Source organism: Haematobia irritans, chromosome 1 (genome assembly GCF_050003625.1).
Source record: "Haematobia irritans isolate KBUSLIRL chromosome 1, ASM5000362v1, whole genome shotgun sequence".
Classification (NCBI taxonomy): domain Eukaryota; kingdom Metazoa; phylum Arthropoda; class Insecta; order Diptera; family Muscidae; genus Haematobia; species Haematobia irritans.
Genome location: NC_134397.1, coordinates 20,152,529 through 20,174,310, shown reverse-complemented (window position 1 = coordinate 20,174,310; position 21,782 = coordinate 20,152,529). Strand labels below are relative to the sequence as shown.

General features: G+C 28.2%; 1 protein-coding gene across 8 annotated transcripts in view; it reads right to left on the bottom strand.

Annotated features, from left to right (window-relative positions):
• Positions 1–1,691: 1,691 nt before the first annotated feature.
• Positions 1,692–21,782, bottom strand: part of Efa6 (Exchange factor for Arf 6) — a 103,693-nt gene continuing 83,602 nt past the window's right edge. For 5 of the 8 annotated variants that reach the window (XM_075289548.1, XM_075289554.1, XM_075289549.1 and 2 more), the window contains 6 exons: positions 21,460–21,652; positions 21,205–21,380; positions 20,901–20,998; positions 20,542–20,817; positions 20,318–20,455; positions 14,438–16,021 (listed from right to left, as the gene is read on the bottom strand). In XM_075289548.1, coding sequence (XP_075145663.1) covers positions 15,692–16,021; positions 20,318–20,455; positions 20,542–20,817; positions 20,901–20,998; positions 21,205–21,380; positions 21,460–21,652 — 1,211 coding nt within the window. In that variant the 3' untranslated portion in view covers positions 14,438–15,691. Of the gene's footprint in view, positions 2,357–5,441; positions 5,626–14,437; positions 16,022–20,317; positions 20,456–20,541; positions 20,818–20,900; positions 20,999–21,204; positions 21,381–21,459; positions 21,653–21,782 lie in introns of those variants that run through there. The other 3 variants (XR_012717870.1, XM_075289553.1, XM_075289552.1) reach the window with 3 other exon arrangements.

Sequence of the window (21,782 nt, the reverse complement as noted above, 5' to 3'; positions counted from 1 at the left end):
CTGATTGCCATCAATATAGTTTTTAATTAAAACTGTTTAAATCACAAAAATTAAATGAATAGTTTAATTTTTTAATTGATTCAATTCATGAAATTAGTTGTCACCAACTAAAAATTTTTTAAATAAAACATTATGATTGATCCAAAATTAATTTTGCTGTTTTCAGTTTTGATTAAAAAATTGATTGAATATATATAATATTCGAATTCAATTAAAAATTTCATTGATGATAATGTTTTACCATTTTATGATGCTCATATTCAAAACAATTGATTGACAATTTAACAAAGGACTTTTTATGGTAAAATTGGGCTTAAATTCTTCTTTGACTTTATCATATAGAGGAGGGGGGTTAGAACTTCTCCCAATACAGTGTACCATATAACTCTCCTTTCATTCCCTTTTTTTCTGGGCCCATATTAAGCGCATTTGATTTTCAGATGCCAGAATTTTAATTCGGTTTCATCATTTTCATTTAATTTAGTAAACAAAAAACATTTAAATAAGGAAATTACAAAAAAAAATTACAAACATACACTCTCAATCGTTTTGGACAGTGTTTGAACTGTTCTATCCAACTTCGATTTTGGATTGAAATAACTAAAATCTATCTAAATCACGTATCACATGTTAGAATATACACAGAAAAAAAAATTAATACCAAAGATTAAATGACCTACATTTCTTGCATTACGGACAATTCTTCTTCTCTATATAGTATTTTTACTTATAGAAAGTTTTAATGAAAATTGTCATTAGATTCGGGATACACATCTAGTCCTTAATATAAATATAGGTAGTTTAAAGAGAAAAATCTTTTATCTACCAAAGTTTTTTTTTAATATTAAAGAAAAGTTAGAGAAAAAATTATTTTATCTATTAATTTTTTTGAGTATTTATATTAAAAAAATCATAGCAATAGGATACGATATTGGTTAAAGCTTTAGTTGAAATAAATAAAAAAACTTGTAACTGAACTTTTTTCAATTTAAAATTTTCTATAGAAATAAAATTTTTCGAAAATTTAGAAATAAATTTTTTCAAAAATTTTCTATAGAAACAAAATTTTTCGAAAATTTTCTATAGAAATAATTTTTTTTCGAAAAATTTCTATAGAAATAATTTTTTTTCGAAAATTTTGTATAGAAATAATATTTTTCGAAAATTTTCAATAGAAATAAAATTTTTCGAAAATTTTTAATAAAAATAAAATTTTTCGAAAATTTTCCCTAGAAATAAAATTTTGACAAAATTTTTTATAGAAATAAAATTTTGACAAGATTTTCTATAGAAATAAAATTTTCTATAGAAACAACAATTTTGACAAAATTTTTATAGAAATAAAATTTGGACAAAATTTTCTATAGAAATAAAATTTTGACAAAATCTTAATATGAATGATATGAAAGTTTGAGAAAAAAATATGTTATCTATTAGTTTGTTGAGTATTTAAATTAATGGTTGGTTAATGTTTTTAGTTGAAATAAATAAAAAATGTAACTGAATCTAATCTACACATAAATGGCTTTTTAATCTACAAAAAAAATACCAATCTTCAATATAGAAAAGTTTATCCACGATACAAAATATAAAATAGTTGTACTAAAACGAGTCTTTCATTATTTTCTTTAATTATAAACAAAATTGGTAATCTTTAATTATAAACAAAATTGATATCTTTTAAATCCATATTTTTTAAAGAATATTTATAGGCTTTATTTTTAAGAAACAGAATAAAATTACATTATTGTTAGGACAAAAAGCTGTGGTTTTAATACAAAAAAAAAATGCATTCTTGTATCCCTTTGTAATCTAATGCATTTTCATTAAAGTCGAATATCTTTATCCCCTTATTCAAAATATTTAAACTTAGGTCAACATCTTTGGATCCAAGGATAACCTTTTTTTCGAGTGTATACATATGTATATGTATAAATGTTAATCATCTTATCTATATATTCAAAACAAATCATTTCATTCAATGTGTCACACATATGCCACTAGCAATGAGGTGTACTAATTATTATTATAACACTTAACGCAGTATAACACTTTGGTTATTATACAATATAGACCAATTCTACGTTTTCCCATTTTCCTAGCTTGGGAGCACATCGCGCGTGAGTGTTGGTGGCGGTGTTTAGTTAACAAAAAACTTACCCCAATATGCTGATGTATGATGTCTTGAGTATGTAGAGATGAACAAAAACAAGTATATTGTTATTGGCGTTCGAATAATGAACTAAAACAATGTTGATGAATTTGTAATGGAGCAACAACGAAAACATAAAAACAAATAAATTTGTAAATCCAAACAAACTAATGTTTTACGACTTATTTCTTTTTCTCTTTTTTCCTGAAAGAAACAAAAAATAAAGAAAAATTGAAGATATATATTTGAACAAAAGACTTATAAAGAAAAATAGAAATAATTTGATGATATCATTATACGAATGAATATACCTACACACAAAAAATGTTTCTCTGATTCAATCACCAAATTAATTGATCCAATTAATTTTTTAATTGAAATGTCTTCAATCACGAAAATGATAGTATCAATCACAGTTTTAATTGGGCATAGAAAAAATTCTTGATTAAAAAATTAATTGATTTTTTCAGCAAAATTCAATTAATTTTTTAATTGATTCAATTAAAAATTTAATTGATGTTGATTGCAAAACGCAATTAATTTATTAATTAAAAAAGGTAACTATTTTTAATTACTTAGTTAGATTGGCTTAGAGTTTTTATTTGGATTAACAAATGATTGTTTGAAATACATTTTTAATTAAAAAAGTAAAAAAAAATCAGCACTTTTTTAACTGAATTAGTCTTCCAAATTTGATTAAAAAGTTAATTGTGTCAATTAATTTTTTAATTAAACATTTTAAAAATTTCAATTAATTACTTAATTAACTTAATGTTTCTATCATGATTAAAAAGTTAATTGTATCAATTAATTTATTAATTGAAAAAATTTTCAACTTCAATTAACTTTTTAATTGGAAATATTTCGGTGATATTTTTTTCTGTGTATATGAAGAATTTTCTAAAGTACGCTTACAGCTTTTAAAGCTTTAAAATGAACGTTCTCAATTCTGAAGAAGATGATAATATTATGAGATCTTAAACAAGTTCAATAACTAGCCTTGCTAGAATTATAACCTACTACATTGCGTCATCTGATACTTTGAATAAAAATTTTGACAACTTTTTCTATAGAAATAAAATTTTGCGAAAAATTTTTTTAGGAATAAAAGTTTGAAAAAAAATTCTATAGAAATAAAATTTTGAAAAAATTTTCTATAGAAATAAAATTTTGAGAAATTTTTTTTATAGAAATAAAATTTTGACAAAATTTTCTATAGAAATAAAATTTTGAGAAAATTTGTTTATAGAAATAAAATTTTGACAAAAATTTTTTATAGAAATAAAATTTTGACAAAATTTTCTATAGAAATAACATTTTGACAAAATTTTCTATAGAAATAAATTGTTGAACAATTTTTCTATAGAAATAAAATTTTGACAAAATCTTCTATAGAAATAACATGTTGACAACATTTTCTATAGAAAAAATTTTTGAAAAATTTTGACAAAATTGTATATAGAAATAACATTTTGAGAAAATTATGTATAGAAAAAAAATTTTGACAAAATATTCTATAGAAATAAAATGTTTATAAACTTTTCTATAGAAATAAAATTTTGACAAAATCTTCTATAGAAATAAAATGTTAATTTTCTATAGAAATAAAATTTTGACAAAATTGTATATAGAAATAAAATTTTGACAAAATTTCTATAGAAATAAAATTTTGACAAAATTTTCTATAGAAATAAAATTTTGATAAAATTGTATATAGAAATAAAATTTTGACAAAATTTTCTATAGAAATAAAATTTTGCAAAATGTTCTATAGAAATAAAATGTTAACAAAATTTTCTGTAGAAATTACTTTTTGACAAAACTTTCTGTCGAAATAAAGTTTTGACAAAATTCTTATAGAAATAAAATTTTGTCATTTTCTATAGATATAAAAATGTTGACAAAATTTTTTATAGAAATAAAATTTTGAGAAAATTTTCTATAGAAAAATTTTGACAAAATTTTCTATAGAAAAATTTTGACAAAATTTTTTTATAGAAATAAAATTTTGACAAAATCTTCTATACAAATAACATGTTGACAACATTTTCTATAGAAATAAAATTTTGGCAAAATTTTCTATAGAAATAAAATTTTGACAAAATTTTCTATAGAAATAAAATTTTGACAAAATTTTCTATAGAAATAAAATTTTGACAAAATTTTCGATAGAAATAAAATTTTGAGAATTTTTTTTATAGAAATAACATTTTGACAAAATGTTCTATAGAAATAAAATTTTGACAAAATTTTCTATAGAAATAAAATTTTGACAAAATTTTCTATAGAAATAAAATTTTGACAAAATTTTCTATAGAAATAAAATTTTGACAAAATTTTCTATAGAAATAAAATTTTGACAAAATTGTCTATAGAAATAAAACTTTGACAAAATTTTCTATAGAAATAAAATTTTGACAAAATTTTCTATAGAAATAAAATTTTGACAAAATTTTCTATAGAAATAAAAATTTGACAAAATTGTCTATAGAAATAAAATGTTGGCAAAATTTTCTATAGAAATAAATTTTATACAAAACTTTCTGTCGAAATAAAGTTTTGACAAAATTCTCTATAGAAATAAAATTTTTTCATTTTCTATAGATATAAAAATGTTGACAAAATTTTTTATAGAAATAAAATTTTGACAAAATTTTCTATAGAAATAAAATGTTGACAAAATTTTCTATAGAAATAAAATTTTGAGAACATTTTCTATAGAAATAAAATTTTAAGAACATTTTCTATAGAAATAAAATGTTGACAATATTTTCTATAGAAATAAAATGTTGACAATATTTTCTATAGAAATAAAATTTTGACAAAATTTTCTATAGAAATAAAATTTTGACAAAATTTTCTATATAAATAAAATTTTGACAAAATTTTTTATAGAAATAAAATTTTGGCAAAATTTTCTATAGAAATAAAATTTTGACAAAATTTTTCTATAGAAATAAAATTTTGACAAAATTTTCTATATAAATAAAATTTTGACAAAATTTTTTATAGAAATAAAATTTTGACAAAATTGTCGATAGAAATAAAACGTTGACAAAATTTTCTATAGAAATAAAATTTTGACAAAATTTTCTATAGAAATAAAATTTTGACACACATCAACAATTTTATAGTAATAAAACTTAAAGCAATAAACATATATGTATATATAATAAACAACGAAAGAGTTATATTAAAAAAAATACTAGAACAAAAACAAAATATAATCTATGATAAATATGTTTGCTCCATTATTTTCGAATATTTTTCCAACGTCATACTTTATAGATTACCTTCAACCATTTTCAAAATAAATTTGGAAGAGTGCTGTGGAATGTAAAAAGTTGTGTAGTGATAGTATATTTTTTCTGAGTCTGGTTTGTATAGTAAGTTTCAAGCTTTTTCCATAATATGGAAAAATAGAAATGTTTTAGGAAAGTATGCACGACAGCCAGGCAAAACAGCCATACAATCTGTAAAGTTAAATAAACAGATATTTGAAGAGAACAATGAAATTTTTTTATAATGTGAATTATCTAAAGAAATGTGGAATCTTAATCAGTCATCTGCTACCGAAAAAGTATTGGATATAACTTTCCAACGCTAATTATTGGTTAATTGAAAATTATTCTTTGGGTTTTTTTATCGATATGCTCGATGCAATGATTAAGTCCATTCTTTATGAAGAAGAATAATATCGATCTGGGAATACATCAAAAATGGAAACAAAGCCACAGAAGCACAAATGAAGGGTCTTCAAGATTACAAGAAAAAATATGAGAAACGTATATATGTAGCTATATAAACAACTAATTGATGTACAAAGGATATATTTGTCTATATATGTAAAATGTTATTATAATTCAAATAAGCATGAGAGAAATGTAGAATGAACGATGTTTTAGTAAAGGTTGGGGGCCACCAATGAAAATTTTATTTTACAAAATTCAACAATCAACAAAATTAAATTTACATACATAACATGGAGAAAAAGTTTACTAGGTATAGTTTTCATTAAAAAAATGATTCATATAGAGTATGGAAAAAATATCGGCAATCTCGAATAATTAAATAGCCCTAAACATTGATTTGAATCCTCAGATATTTTTTTTTTATCTAAAGATAGGTGAAAAATCTCCAATTTGATGTGGGTCTAAATAGGAGCCCAACTTCAACTGGATCCAGTGTAGCTCAACAAAATTATTTTCGAGAAATTTGAAATACATTACAATCATCGAATGTACATTAATAATACACAATACAAGCACGACGTTTTCGGACAAAAATATATAAAAAAGGTATTATTATAATACGCTATTAAATCTAATCCGAAAAAAATAGATATAGATATGACCGCCGTCGAACTTTTAGCTTATGATTATAGTCTATATACATTGAGCGTCATTATAAAGTATACATAAGGATTTATTTCAAAATTAACTTTATTTTCTTTTTTTTTACATTTACAATTTCAATAAAATATTTTTGGTTTGCCAAAGGAGGTTTTAAATCTTTATTTAAGCTTAAAAATCAAAAACAACGGAGTAAAACACTTTGTATAATTTTTTTGACGCTCACTGTATATATATAACAACACAAAATTATTTTCTATGGGCGTAAATTGAATGGAAGGCACTCTAAAAATATTGTATGTGTACGTGTACATCATATAATTAATGAAAATTCAGTATAAGGTGGGGTGTCGGAAGAGCAGGCTTTTGACCAAAAACAACTTCGAGTTCATGCCTAAATAAAATTCTAATTGAATGAAATAAAACACTTCTTAAACGACTATGGAAAAAGTGCTCTCCGAAGAGGTTATCGCCGAAACTTAATCCAGATCGCTATTAAAGCGGATTTTAAAGGGTTACCCGGTTGCCACTGGACCCAAAAATAATCTACCACAATTGAGAGGAAATTTTACCAAGAAACTGCAAAAAATATATATTTGTTCAAAATTTTATTTCTATAGAAAATTTTGTCAAAATTTTATTTCTATAGAAAATGTTGTAAATTTTTTTTTCTATAGAAAATTTTGTCAAAATTTTTTTCTAAGAAAATTTTGTAAACATTTTATTTCTATAGAAAATTTTGTCAAAATTTTATTTCTATAGGAAAACTTTGTCAAAATTTCATTTCTATAGGAAATTTTGTCAAAATTTTATTTCAATAGTAAATTTTGTCAAAATTTTATTTCTATAGGAAATTTTGTCAAAATTTTATTTCTATAGAAAATTTTGTCAAAATTTTATTTCTATAGAAAATTTTGTCAAAATTTTATTTCTATAGAAAATTTTGTCAACATTTTTTTTCCAAAGAAAATTTTGTCAAAATTTTTTTTCTATAGAAAATTTTGTAAAATTTTTATTTCTATAGAAAATTTTGTCAAAATTTTATTTCTATAGAAAATTTTGTCAAAATTTTATTTCTATAGAAAATTTTGTCAAAATTTTATTTCTATAGGAAATTTTGTCAAAATTTTATTTCTATAGGAAATTTTGTCAAAATTTTATTTCTCTAGAAAATTTTGACAAAATTTTATATCTATAGGAAAGCTTTGTCAAAATTGCATTTGTATAGAAAATTTTGTAAATCTTTTTTCTATAGAAAATTTTTTCAAAATTTTATGTCTATAAGAAAACATTGTCAAAATTTTATTTCTATAGAAAATTTTGTCAAAATTTTATTTCTATAGAAAATTTTGTCAAAATTTTATTTCTATAGAAAATTTTGTCAAAATTTTATTTAAACCCCTCTTTGCAAAATTACCAAAAACATCAAGCATTCTACCAATTTGCTAGCAGTTAAAAGTCTACCAATTTTGGTAGAATTCTACCAAATGTGGCAACCGTGGTCACATTCCCAATGTGATTTGTAGGCAAAGGCTTGAAATCGGTTACAGAGTAGTCAAATCATCAATAACTTAAAATATTGAGTATTTTATATTCAAATATGTCTATTTCTTCGAATTTCGGCTTCGGCCAAAAATTTGTGGTATGTTAGTAAAATTACGTTGACGTCGCAAAAAGTTTTGCTATTTAGCAAACAATTAATTTTTTCATAGTATGTGGTAAGGTTCTTATTTTGCCTTTTTTATATGTTTGCAAATATAGCAATTTGCAAAAAATTACTGCTTTTCCTATTTACAACTGATTTTTTTTTAGCCGACTTTTCCGCAAAGTCTCTAAATAAAATTAATTTGGCGATCGTACAACGCCAGCCAGAATATGGAAAGAGTAAAAAAAAACAGTAGCTGAAGGCTTAATGAAATTATTGTTTTGTTTTGGTTATAATAAATACTCGAAATTGGAGAAAAAACAGTGGGATGACAAAAAGAAAAATTACATACAGATTCTCTTATAAGGTGATCAATTACAAAAATTAAATAATAGGTATTTTAAACCAATTGTATTCTAATTTATTTCATTTTCCAATTCTAATGTTATTGACGGGAATTCTAAAAAACGCGCTGATGTAAATTTGTAAAGTACTATGTTTTTTTGGAGTATTTTTATAATTCTACATGTAATTTTTTGTTATTTTTAAAAAGTCTGTTCAACATTTCCTTTTTTACTTTAAATATTAATATGCATTATTGTACGTAATAAACTACATGTAAAATCAATTTTTTGTTTGTTTTATTATTTTCTATATATAAATGGTATAATAATATTCAATCAATTTTATTTCTTAAGGGAAACAACCACCTAAAAATACTAATAAAATGAACGTGTGGTATATATGGTTGTTTGTTTTCAATTTAAATATATATATATAGTTATCATATATTTGCATCAATTGAATTTATGACTTGTTGTTGTTTATATAAACTTTCTAAATTCTAAATATTATGGATGTGCAGCAATGTGTATTATTCTGTATCTTATTGATTGGGTATACTACATATTGTTATGAATTGGAAACCTCTCTTTAGACCTATAACACAATGCTTATATCCTTCATCTTGTAATGATTGTTTTTTTTTTATAAGTAAAAAAACAAAATAAAATTACAACAATTAAATTAAAGGAAAAAAAATAAAACTGATTTATATATCGCACAGCAAGACTCATATGTCAATCCTTTCTTTTGTTGCCTATTCGAATTAAAGAGAGATTTGTTTTAAATGTATTTGCGTTGTTATGAATATAAGTTAATTGGTTTATTTGCTTTAAATTTTATTAAGATTTTCTTTTATTATTACTTATTATCATTATTATTTTTTAAGAGTTTTCACACTTAATGTGGTTTCGATTTTTTTTTCTTTCAAATTTTGTTTGGCAATTAATTTTTACACAATTTTATTATATATATAAAATAAATTAGAATTTATAGCTGGAATAAGTAAAAAAAAAACATTTTGTATATGTGTTTTAATAAAAGGTTATTAATATCAATAAAAACAAAAAATATGTGTGAGGTTTATTAATGTATGTTAAATAAAAATTATTTATATATAAAGTATATAGGGTAGATCATAGAATTGCCATATTTATATACACTTGTTTTCATATTTCAAATACACCACAAGGATACATATGTACAAAGAAACATACACACTCTTATTTGGTATGGAATGTTAAAAAATTATCCAATAAAAAATAATAAAAATAGGTTCCCAGAATATTTCTGAAAAAATAGGGGAGGAATGAATTTAAAATTTTTTTTTGTGGTACAATTCCAATAGGAAGACGAAGTTCACTATGTAAAGCCAAAATAAAAAACCCTGTGCCGTAATAATGATGCAATGTGAAAATTGAGTGATGATTTCTCAAAAAAAAAAAAACCCATTTGGTATAAGCTGTGATTTATTTTTCACTATAGTATCCTTTAACTCGATAACCAGGGTAAATAATGACTGTATAAAAGAGATTACTGTCAGGAAGAAATAAAAAAGGCATATACATAAAAAAAAACAAGAAACGGTGTTTGCTGCCATAATTTTGTACTTTATTTTGTGAACAACATTTCAAAAATTTTTAGATTTTTAGCCAAAGTATTTTCAAGATCCAAAAATTTTGTTTTCTATATACCAGCCCTCCACTATTCTTAAAAGTCCCAAAATGCGATCAGCAAACATAGCAATATAGTAGAAAATAGCAGATTATATTTGCTATTCCAGCAAACCTGTCTGCTTTCCTTTTTTCGCAAACTTTTTGCTCTTTCAGCAGATTTTTCTAATTTGTCTACTAACAAATTTCTTTGGGTGTATCTCAAAGCGAAGTTCGGGTTTCTACTACCCATTTAACTTTAATGTGACTATGACTAACATCGTCTGGGAGCCTCCGTGGTGCAATGGTTAGCATACCCGCCTTTCATACACAAGGTTATGGGTTCGATTCCTGCTTCGACCGAACACCAAAAAGTTTTTCAGCGGTTGATTATCCCACCTCAGTAATGCTGGTGACATTTTCGAATGTTTCAAAGCTTCTCTAAGTGGTTTCACTGCAATGTGAAACGCCGTTCGGACTTGGCTATAAAAAGGAGGTCCCTTGTCATTGAGCTTAACATGGAATCGGGCAGCACTTATTGATAAAGAGAGAAGTTTACCACTGTGGTATCACAATGGACGGAATAGTCTAAGTGAGCCTGATACATCGGGCTGCCACCTAACCTAACCTATGACTAACCTCCCATTAACAGACATCACACAACATACGTAGATAACTGTTCCATAGTAACATTAAAACGTGACGGAGGATTAACGATTAAAAAAAACCTCGAGACCTTTTGCTCTCACTAGAATTCGGCGCCTACACTAAATGGTGACGAAATTTGTTCCAATTTATCCTTCTTGGATATCTAAACTCATCCAGAGATTGTCCACTTCCCGTTCCCAACTTGAATTCTATATATTTGTGGTCCGATTAGCGCATTTCCTTAGAGACCTTTCATTCCGAGATTGTAATCTTCCTCGTAAGATTACTAAATGTCAAATCTAGTACATTCCTCCGTGAGTGAATTACGAAGATATATCCCTTTTCCCTGATTGATCTCTTATCACAAAATTGATACAAAAAGGAACACCTTGAGTCCGTTGATACCAAGGTATAAGTTCTTATTTTATTCTTGTTTGCATGTAATTTAACATAGTTCACCGTTCCCTTGTTTGTCCATGATCCAGGGCGATGTATATTTTGTTCCTAAGTAAATGGAGGATAAAATTAGTAGAAGCCAGCTCACAACGATGCAGATAAACTTGTAAGACTTTCAGAATCATTTACTTGCTGGGCCGGCCTTCAATATCTCCTCCACTCCTTTTATCGGTATTACAATCGCACTGCTGAGACCTACAGTAAATCGATGACTATTATATTTTCATGGTTTCCGTATTTAGCGCCATAACAATACTTCTTCGCGCGTCGTTTGGAGGATCCATTTTCAAAAATCGTCAGTCCAGACGTTTGTTGGGTAGTTTTTCTTATTCTGGGCATTCAGCAGCACAAGTAAGCGATCCTATGGTAAAATAGCCCCCGTAATGAAGAACTACAATTTAGATTGCTTTGTTACTTCCCTTGGCTCCTTCCCACAATTGCAGCCCCTCTAAAGTATTCTTCAGACAAGTAGGGGGTTTCAGTCTTGCAGTGTAAGATTTTAGGCCCCTGCTTAGACTGTCCTTTTCCATACCTTAAATAACAACTTGCTTTCCAATTTTCCTCTTTAATTCTGCTGTCTCTACTTGAGTCGTTCACTATATAAATTCCACCCTTGATAACTTAGCGGGTTTTTAACCATGATGACTTCAGTAGAAGTCGTGTCTTTCGTTCTGTTTCTCTTGTGGCTTCCATATTCCTCGGATTTAGGGTTTTGGTGACACATTACCATTAGATTTCTGGGCGGTATTCCGAGCTAGGCTCGACATTCATATCGAGACCTCTAACCGACTGGACGCACACAATATCTCTGGGTATTGCTCCTTCCCACAATTGCAGCCCTCTAAGGTTTCCTTCAGCTAAAAAAAGTATTCATCATCCTCTTTTGCCGTATCCTTTCCGATTCCTCAAATAGCGATTTGCTTTCCAATATTTTCCAATTTTCCTCTTTAATTATAAATTCCACCCTTGATATTTTCGCGGATTTTTAACCATAGTGACTTCAGTAGAAGTCGTGTCTTTCGTTCTCTTTCTCTTGTGGCGCCCATATTCCTAGGATTTAGGGTTTTGGTGACACATTATCTACCGGAATTTTAAAAACATTAGATTTCTGGGCGGGATTTCGAGCTAGGCTCGACATTCCTTTCGAGGCCTCTAACGGACTGGACGCACACAATATCTCTGGGTATTGCTCCTTCCCACAATTGCAGCCCTCTAAGTTTTCTTTCAGCTAAAAAAGTGTTCATCATCCTCTTTTGCCGTATCCTTTCCGATTCCTCAAATAGCGATTTACGTTCCAATTTTCCTCTTTAATTATAAATTCCACCCTTGATCATTTCGCGGATTTTTAACCATGGTGACTTCAGTAGAAGTCGTGTCTTTCGTTCTCTTTCTCTTGTGGCGCCCATATTCCTAGGATTTAGGGTTTTGGTGACACATTATGTACCGGAATTTTAAAAACATTATATTTCTGGGCGGGATTTCGAGCTAGGCTCGACATTCCTTTCGAGGCCTCTAACGGACTGGACGCACACAATATCTCTGGGTATTGCTCCTTCCCACAATTGCAGCCCTCTAAGTTTTCCTTCAGCTAAAAAAGTGTTCATCATCCTCTTTTGCCGTATCCTTTCCGATTCCTCAAATAGCGATTTACGTTCCAATTTTCCTCTTTAATTATAAATTCCACCCTTGATCATTTCGCGGATTTTTAACCATGGTGACTTCAGTAGAAGTCGTGTCTTTCGTTCTCTTTCTCTTGTGGCGCCCATATTCCTAGGATTTAGGGTTTTGGTGGCACATTATCTACCGGAATTTTAAAAACATTAGATTTCTGGGCGAGATTTCGAGCTAGGCTCGACATTCATTTCGAAACCTCTAACGGATTGGACGCACACAATATGTTATCTTTGGGTGGGGAAAGACGAGCTTGGCTCATCTGCCCTCCATTTTGAGTCCGTCCTCAGCTAAATGGGGCACCAGGATTTGAGCGAAAGTTCAATTTCAAATTATTTCCATCATTGTAGACCATATCGATGTCCTCATTCCAGAGTACGCTTTTTTCGATACAACCTTCTAGTATTGATCTTCCATTTCTTTATCGTCTCATTCGCCTTGAATAGAAGCCTCTTATCATCCTCAGACATATCAGCCTTCCCCGCTAACTTCTGCTTCAATCTAAAGACCTCTTTAACCCTTAGGAAGAAGAAGCAGTAAGTGCCATCAAACATATATTCGAGGCTACCTCAACGTCACGCATGGCCTCTACAACACGGTTGCCATAGTTGGTAGAATCCTACCAAACATGGTAGATTTTGTTACTGTTTGGTAGCTTGGTTGAATCCTCTCCAAAAATTTTCTATAAAAATAAAATTTTGACAAAATTCTTTATAGAAATAAAAATTTGAGAACATTTTCTATAGAAATATAATTTTGACTAAATTTTCTATAGAGATAAAATTTTGACAAAATTTTCTATAGAAATAAAATTTTGACAAAATTTTCTATAGAAATAAAATTTTGAAGAAATTTTCTATAGAAATAAAATTATGACAAAATTTTCTATAGAAACAAAATTTTGACAAAATTTTCTATAGAAATAAAATTTTGACAAAATTTTCTATAGAAATAAAATTTTGACAAAATTTTCTATAAAAATAAAATTTTAACAACATTTTATATAGAAATAAAATTTTAACAAAATTTTCTATAGAAATAAAATTTTGACAAAATTTTCTATAGAAACAAAATTATGACAAATTTTCTATAGAAATATAATTTTGACAAAATTTTCTATAGAAATAAAATTTTGACGAAATTTTCTATAGAAATAAAATTTTAACGAAATTTTCTATAGAAATAAAATTTTGACAAAGAAAATCGAATTTCTTCGATACAAATCTCTCATTTTGACAACATTTTATATAGAAATAAAATTTTGACAAAATTTTCTATAGAAACAAAATTATGACAAATTTTCTATAGAAATATAATTTTGACAAAATTTTCTATAGAAATAAAATTTTGACGAAATTTTCTATAGAAATAAAATTTTGACGAAATTTTCTATAGAAATAAAATTTTGACAAAGAAAATCAAATTTCTTCGATATAAATCTCTGATTTTAAAATTTTTCATTATAGTAGGAAATTAAAAACAAATATTTTTGATGCATTTGAAATAAAAAACATGTACATTATAAGCCACTTAAATGTCTCATTGTATTTCTGGCTTAATTTTGAGTAGCATTTGGTATGTACAAAAAAAAAACGAAACATATTACTAATATTTACAGTTTTATAAGAATATAGAATATGTATAGATCTATAGATTTATTAACTTATATTTAATATAAAGTAGTATCCTTAAAAAAAGTTTATTTTACAAATCTATATAAAGAATCTAAAAAGCACTTAAGAAAATATGCGTAATGACGTGGACACTTTCGTTGTTTTGTTTTAATAAAATTTGTACTGAACACATAGAAAAAATATTATTTAGGGGAAAAAAAAAAATAAAATAAAAAAATACATAACTTAAGTTGATAACCGATTTCAACTCAAAAACTCGACTTAAAAGATTTCTTATAGTGACATTTGTCCTCAAAACTCCTTAATGTTTACTCGAATAAGGTGCGCATAAAATGCGTTGTCAATTTAAATGACGACCTTTCAGCTAAGAGTCACTTTATATAAGCTCTATAAAATATATATTAACAGCGGCTTAACCAACAGAGGAGTTCTGTCTTTATCTACCTTTACTTTGGAATGTATTTTTATTCGAAGTCGAGATTCCCTCAGATGACGTAGAGATGGACGAATGGCTAATGCCCTAATTATGTATATAGGCCATATGGCAATACCCAAATGAGAATGAAGTAACGGGCTATCACAATAGCCCAACTTAACCATCAATGACTCCTTAAAATTTACAATATGAATGTCTTGTACTACAAATATCCAGGAGAAAATATATCAAAAATATTTTTATAATATGTAAGAAAATATAATTTTATATTTATATAAAATTGATAACTCTATTTTCTAAATAGTAAACTAAGAAAGAAAACAACCCAAATTTAGTATAACTTTTAAAAAATTTCTTTCATAAAGAAAATAACAACCTATATTCAAAATTCTATATTTATATTACTTGGGATGAACTAATTTGGATGATGAATAATGGGAATGTAAAAAAATATATATTATAGGCAAAAGTTGACAATATACAAAATGAAAAACGATAGATATCTTAGTGTTATCCATGTTTCAAACATTGTTCAAAACTCAAATAAACAAAATGCAACAAAAAAGGACTGACCAAATCAAATTAATGAATTTCAACAAAAATTAAATATTGCACAGAATAAGTGGAGCGAGGGGGAAGGGGTGTTTCAAAACAAAACAAAAGACATTTAGACCACACAAGCTGAGAAAACTCCCATTACACGTCAGCCAAGATCTTGTTGCTGATCTGAACGATAAATGGCAGTACGACTATTTGTACCGTACCTGTTTCCAGTTTGTTGTTGTTGCTGCTGCTGTGTTGATGAAAGCTGTGGCTGCTGTTGCTGCTCTTGCTCCTCATTGGCATTAATACTATTAGCTGTGCTGGCTGGTAATGGTTGTAGACGTATCGGAGTCGTAGATGTTTGTATTTTAAAAAATTTATCGGTATCCTCTTCATTTAATTGATTCGATTGTTGCATTTCGAACTGTTGTTGTTGATCAGCTAATATTTTAGCTTCTAAAATTGACACATACGCCTTATAGCGACGTAACTGTAATAGAGATGAAAGTGAAAAAGCAAAGGGATAAAGTATTTTCTTTAGATTTATTTAAAATATTCATTTAAGAAAATTCTAATTTTATTATTATTATGAAAAAAAGGAGGTCCATTGCTACTGATCTAAAAATATAATCGAGCAGCACTCACTGATAAGAGAGAAATTCACCACCACAATAGAGATCACAGTGTAAGGGTCTTTAAAAGAGCTCTAGGTTTTAACTTCAAGCAAGTCGGAAAATAAATCGATATCTATATATCGCACTTTTTTGTGGCTCTTATGTCCCAAAAAAGTTGAGTTCTCGGCTTTTGATTTGTTTGAAAATTGAGTCATATCGTCTAATCGACTTTTTACTGGTCAGTTCTAGAGAACGAATTTTAACGAAAAATCCACAAGACGACATTGAATTAAAAGGGTATTGTCATGAGCTACAAAGCAATTTTTTATGATTTAATCATGAAATTAATTGATCCAATTAATTTTTTAATTGGAATGTCTTCAATCACCAAAATGATAGCATCACCATTTTAATTGGTTATAAAAATATATTTGATTAAAATATTAATTGATTTCATTAGAATATTTCAATTTTAATTTTTAATTAATTCAATTAAAAAATTAATTGATGTTGATTGCAAAACTCTGTTAATTTTTTAATTAAAAACGTAAACATTTGCAATCACTTTCATAACTGACAATTAAAAAATTGTTTCAAACAAATTTTTAATTAAAAATTAAAAAAATTTCTTCATTTTCTTAATTGACTTACCGCCATTTTCATGAAACTCCGTTAGTGCTATGTTAGCTAACGAACTTTTAAACCGTGATATGTACATTAGATAGGGTCACGAAAAAAAGTTGATGCGGTCACCCCCCAGTTTTGTAGCATATTCGAAGACAATTTCAGAACACCAAAACTTTTTTCCGTGCACCCTACGACCCCCCGAAATACAATTTATTGTGCTGTGTCGTCATTTGAAGTCCGATATAAAAGAAACGCATATCGTTGTTCGTGGTTGATCAGGGGCTATATTTCGTGCATTGGTCATTTTTGACTCCGACGTCAAATTTGATTTTTAATTTTTTTATTTCGCTTCGTGTACCCCTAATATGAAACTTTTGCTTTTGAAGTATTTACTTATATTCATAAACAAAAAAGTTACAGAGATTTTAAAAAGTCAATAGGTCACCCTACACACCACACCACCAAATAGTTTTTGCTGTGTTGTCATGATGTCCGATTCAAACCACATGCACATCGTTATTCACATCTACGAAATTAATTTATAAGGCATTTAAAACACAAAACCTGTTTATCTGTAAATTCCTAACGGTACCTTTGTATACATACTCGTTGTTTGCACTACGGCATTTTCTGCGTTATGCAAAGTGCATGTGTTTTGCTAGAACAATTTGAGAGCCTACTGTTTTAAAATTCTAACAATCACTTTCGCTACATGATTTTTTAGGTCTATATAAGTAAATACTTCAAAAGCGAAAGTTTCATATTTTGTTAAGATCTTTATAATGGTTATCAGAAATGGGCATCATAGGGGTACACGAAGCGAAATAAAAAAATTAAAAATCAAATTTGACGTCGGAGTCAAAAATGACCAATGCACGAAATATAGCCCCTGATCAACCACGAACAACGATATGCGTTTCTTTTATATCGGACTTCAAATGACGACACAGCACAATAAATTGTATTTCGGGGGGTCGTAGGGTGCACGGAAAAAAAAAGTTTTGGTGTTCTGAAATTGTCTTCGAATATGCTACAAAACTGGGGGGTGACCGAATCAACTTTTTTTTCCTTTAGGCCGTGACCCTATCTAATGTACATATCTGTCATCTTTCGTTATATTCCATATTCCACTTAGAAACTTAACTGCCAAAAAAATTTCGGTTAAAGTTAACCGGAGAAAAGATTTTTCCAATTTTCTTTCTGTTAACTGGAAGTTAAAGCCTAACGGAGTTACATGAAAATGGCCGTTAGTCTTCCGAGTTTCATTAAAAAGTTAATTGTATCAATTTTTTTATATACAATACAAAATAAAATAAATACAAAAAAAAATCTAATTCAATCACGAAATTAATTGATAATTTTGTGAATGAATTAGATTTTTTTTTAATTCAATCACGAAATTAATTGATCCCATGGTAGCCACCGTGGTGCAATGGTTAGCATGCCCGCCTTGCATACCCAGTTTCGACCAAACACCAAAAAGTTTTTCAGCGGTGGATTATCCCATCTCAGTAATGCAATGTGGAACGCAGTTAGGGCTCGGCTATAAAAAGGATGTCCCTTGTCATTGAGCTTAACATAAAATCGGGCAGCACTTAGTGCTAAGAGAGAAGTTCATCATTGTGGTATCACAATGGACTGAATAGTTTAAGTGAGTCTGAAATATCGGGCTGCCACTATACCTAACCTAACCTAATTAATCCAATTAATTTTTTAATTGAAATGTCTTCAATCACAGAAATGATAGTATTAATAAAAAAATTAATTGAAAGTCAACTAAAAATTTATTTGATGCTATTTATTTTTGTGATTGATTATTGTTTCAGTTAAAAAACTTGTTGTATCAAATTTTTAATTGAATATTTTTAAATCTAATTTAAGACTTTAATAGAAACAAGTAAGTAAAGTCTAAAGTCGGGAGGGGCCGACTATATTATACCCTTCACCACTATGTAGGCCAAAATTTGTGTTACCATCTCAACTACTTCACATTTGCTGGAAGCTATATAAAGGAGACAATTTTTTAATTTCTACAAAATCTCTAGAATTAAAATTTAAATCGGCTAACGCTATCCATTTAATTGGAGTAAACTTCCATTGAAAATGGGTCTACAATGTGTAACAGTCTACCATATTTCCCCAACTCTGGTGTACGTATATATGGGAGCTATATATAATCTGAACCGATTTTGACTAAATTTCACATGTATAGTTAGAATAATAATTCTGCTATCTATGCGAAATTTCACGTAAATGGGAGTATAACTTTGGGCCCCCTGTTCATGAGTGCAAATCGGACATAAGATATATGGGAGCCATATCTAAGTCTGAACCGATTTCAACCAAATTTGGCACAATTACCGATACTACTAAACGTAACGTGCGAAATTTGAAGCAAATCACGGCAAAACCCTGGATTTTGAGGCCATATAAGTTCAAATCGGACGAAATATATATATGGGAGCTATATCTAAATCTGAATCGATTTTGACCATATTTGGCACATACAATAGTATCGTTAAAAGTACCGCTTGTGCAAAATTTGAAGTAAGTCAGGGCAAAACTCTGGCTTTTGAGACCATATAAGTCCAAATCGGGCGAAAGATATATATGTGAGCTATATCTAAATCTGAACCGATTTTAACAAAATTTGATACACTTAACAATACTATTAAACGTACCCCTTGTGCAAAATTTGAAGCAAATCACGGCAAAACTCTGGCATTTGTGACCATATAAGTTCAAATCGGACGAAAGATATATATGGGAGCTATATCTAAATTTGAACCGATTTTAATCAACTTTACCAAGCATTGGTAAAATGTCAATTCTACCCTCTGTGCAAAATTTCACGAAGATCGGTAGTAAACTTTGGCCTCTGTGGTCATATGAGTCTAAATCGGACGAAAGATATATATGGGAACTATATCTAAAACTGAACCGATTTGGCTGATATTTTGCAAGATTTTCGGGATTCATAAAATATTTGGATGTACGGTATTTCAAGAAAATCGGTTGATAAACACGCCAACTATGACCAAATCGAGGATAAATATATATGGCAGCTATATCTAAATCTGAACCGATTTTTTTCCAAAACCAATAGCGATTGTCTCTGTCCCAAGAAACGGCCCTATGCCAAATTTGAGGACGATCGGACTTAAAATGCGAGCTGTACTTTGTGCACAAAAGTACATATACAGACAGACGGACGGACAGACAGACGGACATCGCTAAATCGACTCAAAATTTAATTCTAAGCCGATCGGTATACTAAAAGATGGGTCTATGACCACTATTTCTTGGCGTTACATACAAATGCACAAACTTATTATACCCTGTACCATAGTAGTGGTGAAGGGTATAAAAATTGGCTTAATTGACTTAATGTTTCTAGCTTAATTTAAAAAAAATAATTGTATCAATTAATTTAGATATTTTTTCTATGTAAGAACTTTTTGGACCACCCTCGCATATTCATGTGTGTTGCTTTATTTTAACAAATTTGTGATAAATCATATATTAATCCATGTATTATCAATTACCTCATATTGTAAAAATGCTTCCTTTTCCTTGTAATTTTGCAAAGCTAAGCCTTTTGTTGGAATCGGACCCTTTTTATGCTCCATCACTGTATACTCAATTTTTCCTAATTGCTGTCTATGCGACTCTAATTGTTCTTTCTGCAAATAATGAATAAAAAAACAGAAATATGTCACAATCGAATATCATTTAGATAGTGGATATTTTTTTGTTTATATGCACATACCAGTAACAATTTTGTATGCGAACTAGGTAGCAGTGGTCTTTGGAAACGTTTTTGACTACCCACACCTCCTTCTAAAGGAGGTGCTGAATAGGCGGCACATACGAAATTTATAGTTTCCACCCATGATTGCAACTCTTTTGAATCACTTGTTTGGAATAGATATTCTGCTTGATCGGCAGTTTGTAAACGAAAGACATGTTGTTTCTTAGTATAATCGGTAGCTTTGGTGGCCAATGCATGATGAATACGTATGGCATTGTGTAGATTATCAGACATCTGAAAAAATGGAAAATATTACCATGATGTATTGAGAAGGGGGGGAGGTGTTTTTTCTATTTTTGTTTTTAATAAAAACTTACTTGACTCTTGCGAAAACCATGCTCATCTTTGTGCAAAAACAATACCAAATCCCGAAGAGTACAGTAAAACATCTTCCAAGATCGTTTGCCAAAAGGAGCTGAAAAAAAGAATAGAGTATTTTTTGTTGTTTTTAATTTGGAATGAAGTTATTCTTGGGAAATAACGAGAAAAGCTTCAAAGGCAATAAAAACCAAAGGGAAATATAGGGGCTATAACCGCAGATTTTTATCAGAAAATCGACATGTGGTGATTTTTTTTCACAAAAGATTTTTGTTAATAATTTGTTTGGTATATTTTACTTACTTTTCTTGTAATTCGCATCATAACAACTTTTGCGCATAACATAACCCTTTTTATATTCCACGGCATTTGCAGTTTCTGGCAAGTCTAAAAATGGATTCTGTCCTAAATGCGCTGTCGATTGTATACTATTTTTATTATCCGATTGTTGTTTTTGCAAATCATTGGCATCGTCATCACTGTCAACAAAAAAGAATGAAAACAAAAATTGTATGTGAATTGTAATATTAAAATTTCAAGCTAACATTTAGAACTTACAGTGCCCACTCCAATGGTTGTGTCTTGATTGCTTGATATAGACACTTGAGTATATCTTTGGGAAAGTTTTCTCCATCATTGAGTTCTGCGAGATTTTCTATAAATTCACTACATGTCATTTTACGTCCAATATTTTGACCGTGTAGATCTGTATTCAGCAGCATTATAGCACAGGTTAAGGTATGAACGGCATCTGCATGAATAAATGGAGATTTATGAGACAATTGAAATCTAGTAAAATAGCAGCAGAGTGTGCTTATGGGGGATATTCAGTCATATATTACAGATAGGCTCCTCTTATTCCGGCCAATCGTCCTCGACAT